Raw genomic sequence first — 7,711 nt, 5'->3', positions numbered from 1 at the left:
GCAAAAAGTGTGAATTTGAGACCCATCCTCATCTGGAATTTTAAGTATTTTGGAGCCTGGAGGGATTCATCAAGATTTTTGGAATGTCACTAGCATCCATTGGCCCATTGAGAGGCCGAACCGTAAGAGACATAGTAGTAAATAGGGATAGAGTATGGGCATTGCATGATAGGATGCTCAAGCAAGTGTTTCTGTGGGTTGGGTGCAAAGCACAGTTAAGAACTTAAGATCATCTTGAGGCCATCTCTTGTTTAGGGCATTTTTACTAGGAAGGGCATCCAATTCCAAGGCTATTTTCCAAAGGAGCTTTTTGAACCTCTCATGTAGTATCTTAAGTTTCCGAATGTGTTTCCACTCCTGTTCAGACAATGGATTTTCCTCGATGATGGGGGTCCAAATGAGCTTGTTTGGTTGGTCTGATGTGTGGATGGGTATGGTAGAATATGGATGACACTGAGAAGGTTGATGTCCCAAATTAAATCTAACTGGTTCCGTAATTGGAAACCCAGTTAAATATTCCTTTTGATATGTACCCAACACTACCTAAGTAATGGAAAGTTACTTGGTTTGACACAAACAAATGATTTGGAAGAGATAAAAATTGGATATGATCCAATAAAAATAGAGAGCCAATATTCTAAAAAAAGTACTAGTAAACATGCTAACAAGGTGGGAAATTGTGAGATGAAGATACTTGTCAACGGCAAGTAGGGTACAAAGGTGTCGCATAAGTTGGAGAAAATGGGCATTTGCCCCTTTCGTCAAAACTTTTCAGCCAAATGCCCCACATTTGAAACTATTTAGGGAAATACTCCTGTTTTGAAATTCAATTTTCTAAAAATCGAGTTTCAATTTAAAACTCGATTTTTGGACAATCAAGTTATAGCGAACTGGAAATTAAAAAAAAAAAATTTAAGTTCACGTTTGCTACAACTCAATATTCCAAAAATCGAGTTTTACATTTGAAAAATAGGGGCATTTCCCTAATTAGTTTTAGACATGGGGCATTTTGCTAGAAAGTTTGTAGAAAGGGGTAAAAGCCCATTTTGGCCCGCATAAGTTTTGTATCACTGGACTTCACATCCATTTGGACAAAGATCATTCGCAAAACTAAAAGCTACTGATTATTTTTAGAAAATGAGTCACGTACCTTATAAGTTAACAGACAAACCATAAACTACCCAATATACAGTAACTTAGTTTGTCCACGCCTACATTTCAATGGGTCACTCCTAGCATGCTAGATATGTAGGACATTTCACTCTTCACCTGGAAGGAGACCTAGAACTAGCAGACGTAGACCTTGACCTTGAAATCGATCTAGAACTTGGACTCCTAGAGTAGCTTCTAGAGTATCCATGCCTGGACGAACCACCCTGCGATCGAATCTTTGTGCTCTTTGGTTTAGGTGAAATGCTTCTAGAATAACTCCTGGAGGTAGGGTTGTGCACGGGTCGGGTGGGTCGGGTTTGTGCCTTACCAACAACCGACCCATAAGAGGGTTGGGTTTCATAGGGCGGTATTTCGTCGGGTGGGCATTGGTTTTGAGTGAAGCCGAAACCCACCAAAAACCACTGAAAATCAGCAAGATCTCACTCGATCTATTCAAGATCCAATGAGATCTAGCTAGATCTGGCAGAGATTTTGTCAAATCTGATGATTTTCTCCCAAATCGTACCAAGAATTGATGGATCTTCTGTATCTATGTCGGATCTGATTGTTATGGTCGCCAAAATCTACCAAATTAGGTTGAAAAACTCGTCGAAAAGCTTGAGAAATCGCCAGAATATGATGTCTTCGGGCAGATTGGGTTTCACAGGTTTTGAAGGAGGGGACTCAAAACCGACCCGCTAACGTCGGGTTTTGGAGCTCATGACCCATGTCCAATCGCCGAAGCAGTCAGATTGGGTGGAAGTGGGCTGAGTACAGGCAGGTAGGCGAGTGGGTTGGACAGCCCTACCTGGAGGTCTTTCCTTTTGATGGACAAGTCATATTCCTTATAAAGAAGATCTCCATCGATGCACGCAGCTTCTAGAACCCTAATTGCGCTAGGACTCTAATTACCCCTAGAATCTAGGAGGTGTGCCGCAAGTATTCCCATATAGGGATTCTGTCTGACATGTGGCCAACAAATCCGTCCTTACCAAGTCTTGCACCTAATGGGCCCGTCCATCAACATTGCTTGGACCCGTCAACTTATTTTTCTCCTCTTCATTAGTAAAACAATAATTTTAGTTACATAACATTTTTTACAAAACTATAAAAATGGTCCATTATGATTAGTACAAAATAAAAGCAGTGTCAATTTCGAACATAAGTGGAAATAATGTTACTCCAATAGCAAAATATCTAGTTAACTGTTATAACATAAAATATGTAAAATGTTGTGTCCTTAGCATTAATTATTCCTTGCAAAAATATAATAACTAGAAATTTGTTCATGTGTACCAATGTTCTCGTTGATCCTCTTGGTAAGGAAATCTTAAGTAATTGCTTGTATTTTTGAATTATCTATCATTAAATGTGGAGAAAAAGGTATGGATGAAGTAAATGGCGAAAAGAACCAGCAAATGCCTCCCGCAAGTGTCATGACAAAGCTCATATTCATCATGGTTTGGAGGAAGCTCATTAGAATTTAGAAACCCTAACACCTATTCAAGTGTTTTAGGCATTGCATGGTCTCTCATATCTCCCAGGTACTCCAAGAGTCTCTATTCTATAAGCACGTGCCCTTCACACTTCTCAAAGAATTTTCCTCTCAAATGAAGCTCACTAAAGTCTCCAAAGAAATTACTTTTGTAATTATTACTAACTTTCACTACAAAAAACGCAGTTTTAAGCCGCGTTTTTTAGCCGCGTTTCTGTAAAACGCGGCTACAGGTTGGGCTTTAAGCTGCGTTTATGCAAAACGTGGCTCTAGGCTAGACTTTGAGCCGCGTTTATAAAAAACGCGGCTATAGCCAACCTATAGCTGCGTTTTCTAAAAAACGCGGCTATAGCTTTTTCAAAAACGCGGCTACAAGTCCAGTCGAATTACTTGAAGCTGCGTTTTATTATAAAACGCGGCTTACTGACCCTTTAGTGACGTTACCTATAGCCGCGTTTTCAGAAAACGCGGTTATAGTTCTAGAGAAATAAATATTTCATACGTAGTTAGGAAACCTGTTGTGACGTTACCTATAGCCACGTTTTTGGAAAACGCGGCTATAGGGTAACAACAGAAAAAAAAAAAAAAAAAAAAAAAAAAAAAAAAAAAAAAAAAAAAAACAAAAAAAAAAAAAAAAAAAAAAAAAAAGCTTCCCACGTGCCCCCCTTTTCCACCTGCATCCCCACTACCCACTCCTTCTTTTCTTATTTCTCATTCGTTCTTTACTTCTCTTTTCATTCTTCACTTATTTTCTTTCTCTCTTCATTCCTCCGTAAGTTCTTTCTTTCCCTTTTTTTTTTTTTTTCCTTTTTTTCCTTTTTCTTTCTTCCTACTTCACATCAGGATAACTCTCTCTTTTTTTTTTTTTTTTTTCTTCCTTCTTTCACTGGGTAATGTTTTTTTTTTTTTTTCCTTTGTTTCTTTTGAGCTGGTGCTTTTTTTTTTTTTTTTTCTTTCTTTTTTTTTCTTCGTCTCAGGCACACTAATTTGTCAATACATCTAGTTTTTTTTTTTTTTTGGTTATTTAATGTTTAGTTAGTAAGAAAATAGAGGAGATGTTATTGTGGATCTATGCTTGAATTTGTGCTATTGTGTTGCTGAAATTGTGAATATGTTGTGGATCTGTGCTTGATTGTTGATATTGTGATATTGTGTTGCTGATCTGTGCTCTGATTTGTGCTAGTAAGAAAATGGGTTTGTGTTCTTATATGGAGGGGCACATTGTGTTTGATTTTGAATTTCTGGGTTTGTGTTTGATTTTGAATTTTTTGGGTTTGTTTGTATTGTGAATGTGTTGTGTTTGATTTTGAATTTTTTGAGTGTGTTTGTATTGTGAGAATGTTGTGTTAGATTTTGAATTTTTTGTGTTTTATTTTGAATTTTTTTGATTTGTGATTAATTTTGATTTTTTTTTAATTTGAATTTTGAAGTTTCTGGGAAAAAAAAACCCAGAATTTTTTTTTTTTGTTTTTAGGAAAACCTATAGCCGCGTTTTAAACGCAGCTCAAAGCGGGCTATAGCCGCGTTTTTAAAAACGCAGCTATAGGCCCTAATTTATCCTACCAGCTTATAAACGCGGCTTCAGGTCTAACTTGTAGCCGTGTTTTTGAAAACGCGGTTATAGGTGTGACCTATAGCCGCGTTTTTCAAAAACGCGGCCATAGGTCTGTTGCTGCGGTACTTAAGCCATGTTTGTAAACGCGGCTATAAGAACGCGGCTATATCCTATAGCCGCGTTTTTAGGGTCTATAGCCGCGTTTTCTAAACGCGGCTATAGACCCAGNAGCCGCTTTAGGGTCTATAGCCGCGTTTTCTAAACGCGGCTATAGACCCAGATTTTTGTAGTGTTTGTAAGTTTGTTGTTATCTTCTTATGTCAGGAAAATTATTAAATACTTTGGAAGTATCATAAATCTGTACTCTTCTCTCTCATATGAATTGTGGGTCTCACTATAAATTTAATTAATAAGATCCACAGTTATATGAAATGGGGGAGTACACATTTATAGTACTCTGGACGTACTCAATAATTACTCCTCATATCATGATAATGTTTGAATATTATTATTATTATTTAGTTTAACTATAAAGTCTATGTATTAAAAAAAAAAAAAAAAAAAAAAAAACTATGAAGTCTAAGGGTCCGTTTTGATAAAACTTATTTTGCTGAAACCAAAAACTGAAAACATTGTAGCAAAATAATTTTTAAATGTGTAAATAATACCATGTGACCCATTTTTAATGAAAAAGTTACTGAAAAGTGAAGTTTGCGAGTCCTGTACGCTGTTCATGGGACCCACAAAACTGATAAAAGAGGGTTGAAAAGTCAATAAACGATGGCTACTGTTCATGAACAGTAGCCGTTGTCTCCCAAAAAGCGTGCGCAGCAGCAGGAAAAAAAAAAAAAGGAAGGGCGTCAAAACGTAAACACAAGACGCAGACATAAGAATAATCCGTATACAACATATCCAAAGAGAAAACTAAAATTTTATCTGAAATATTTCAGATAAAATTTTAGTTTTCTCTTTGGATATATAATTAATTATATATGGCATTGCCACATAGCCAATTATAAGTGATGTAAACTATAAAGTGTATAATAAGATTTTCTATTAAAAAGAATTGAAATTTTCTGGATTAGCATGATAAGCGGTAAATGATTTTATTTTTTTATATAAAAAACATGGCAACAATTTCCAAACTAGGTGAGAAGCATACGCTTCTTACCTAGTTTGGAAGAATATTTTTACCTAGTTTTCAAAACCACTGAGAAAAAAACGTTGTTGTACGTAAGACGAGGGTTTTGTAGTGCATTTCAATCATCTAATCAATACCATGTGTACAAAAAGCGTATGATAAGTATTGTAAAACTATCATTACTTTCTTTTCATTCGTTTGTAAATTAATAGTCACATAATTCAAATAGTTGCTAATTCCACTACTATTGACTAATCAAATATTTAATCTTTTATTTTCTATTAGGTTTCACATCAAAATGCCGTCTATTATTAGTGGATCCATTTGGATAATATCTGATACTGGTCTGGGGATGTCTATGTTTGCTCTGGGTATATATTTCTCTCAAAAACTAATATAATCATCAATGTGTAATTCGTACTCTACAAAATGAGACACTAATTTCTTGCTAGCTAATTAATAATTTATGGAACCTTTGTACATGATTGGTAGGTTTATTCATGGCTTTACAGCCAAAGATCATTGCTTGTGGGAAATCTTTGGCAGTATTCTCAATGGCTGTTCGGTTCCTGGTAGGCCCAGCAGTGATTGCTGTAACCTCTATAGCCGTTGGTCTTCATGGAGTTTTATTGCAAGTTGCAATCATTCAGGTAGACCATCCCAAATCTCATCTTAAATGATTTTATTTATTTATTTATTTATTTTGTTTTGGATTAACAAGGAGATACAAATTTAACTACATACATAACCATTACAAACAAATGTATCAAAACAAAAGTGCATTTAATATTTTTTTTTTATAATGTTATTGATATGATACCAATCACATTACTAGTCATTTTAATTTGTAATATTTTATAGTAAAATTAGTTATAACTTTATCATTTTTCTTTTATATATATACTACAAACGAATGTATTTAGACCTCTTCGAATATTTTGCAAATCCATTTAGTATATGATGTCCTCCCGTTCCACACACTAGGTTATTATAAAGAATAAATTTTTGGGAGTGGCCCTAAGATGTTGGCAAGAAATCCAATTTCTCGTAATATCATAAGCCTTAGAAACCACTAACAAACCCTTGGAGTTTTATTTATTTATTTTAATTTCTACACTTATTAGGTTTACATGCAAATATTTTTTTCCCCAATATATAAGTGTGCATTAGGAATACAAATCTTCTGTACCATTTTTTATGTAACACTTTATTTCTTACTAATCACAATTTGTCATGTATTTATTTCACTTTTCTTATAAAATAACCAAAATTTAAAATGGAAAAAAAAAATATATATATATATATATATAACAAACCATGATTTGTGGAGTATGAAGTGGTACATAAAAAATAGGACAAATGATTTGTATTCATACGTTTTGATATGCGTCAAGTAACATTTTTTTTTTTAGAGATAATTACAATATATTGCTAACCCCATAGTTCGAACATTTTCCTCTCTAAACCCCCAAGCACTTTGTACATGGGGAAGTGTCAATTCAGCTACAAGGCCTTTGGCCTCAAGTAACATTTCATCATAGAAAGTTCTGCCATTAGTTCATAAAAGAATCTAAAAATGTGCTAGTTAACCAATAGCTAATCTATAGCACATGCATACCAATCAAACAAAAAATATTTATAGCACATATATTAGTTATATTTATTAAGAGACTTGTAATTTAATTGATACTTCCTTATGTATAAAGTGTTTGAAGGTCTAAGGTGAAAGAGTTTAAGCGGCAAGATTAGCAGCATATTATAACTATTGGAAAAATAATACATATATTTTTTGTGGTAAACATATATTAGCTTTGTGCTTTTATAGTTTTCTATTTGTACACTATTATTATTTAATCATATTTTCTTGTATGCAGGCTGCCCTTCCACAAGCAATCGTTTCCTTTGTATTTGTCAAGGAGTACAATGTCCATGCAGACATACTTAGCACTTCGTAAGTTTATTGGTCTTCCCTTTTAAGAAAGATTAATCATCACAAAATTTAAATAGAAAATTATGAAATGACAAATGAAATTGAATTTTTTTTATAATAAAAAAATTATATTTATTTCTCATCTTTCAATTTTCTCAGGGTTACCTTTGGAATGGTGGTTGCCTTGCCCATAGCAATTCTCTACTATGTGCTTCTCGGCCTGTGACTGTGAGGTTTTAACTTCAGGGAGAGGAAGGAATCTGGCAAGGCAAACTTGTTTAAAACAAAGTCAGGCTTAGAGTGATGAACAAAGAAATTTAAACGAGTAAATACTTTTGGACCAAATGTGCAACATCAGGGACAGAACCCAGATTTAAATTTCGGGTGCCAAAAGTGAATAATTTTTTTTTTTTTTTCATGAGAATCCAAACTAGTTAG

At 34.4% G+C, this 7,711-nt stretch overlaps 1 protein-coding gene across 1 annotated transcript; it reads left to right on the top strand.

Moving 5' to 3' along the window:
- The first annotated feature begins 2,537 nt into the window (after positions 1-2,537).
- LOC111997144 (auxin efflux carrier component 2-like) lies at positions 2,538-7,499 on the top strand. Its single transcript, XM_065776155.1, is given in 6 exon segments — positions 2,538-2,636; positions 2,638-2,696; positions 5,629-5,714; positions 5,836-5,993; positions 7,218-7,294; positions 7,433-7,499. Coding segments are annotated over 6 exon segments (546 nt in total).
- Positions 7,500-7,711: the final 212 nt, after the last annotated feature.

This window comes from Quercus suber, unplaced genomic scaffold (assembly GCF_002906115.3).
Source record: "Quercus suber isolate HL8 unplaced genomic scaffold, Cork oak 2.0 scaffold_8, whole genome shotgun sequence".
NCBI classification, from domain to species: Eukaryota; Viridiplantae; Streptophyta; class Magnoliopsida; order Fagales; family Fagaceae; genus Quercus; species Quercus suber.
Note: the sequence above shows the minus strand (reverse complement) of the source record. Positions and strands in the feature narration are given on the sequence as shown.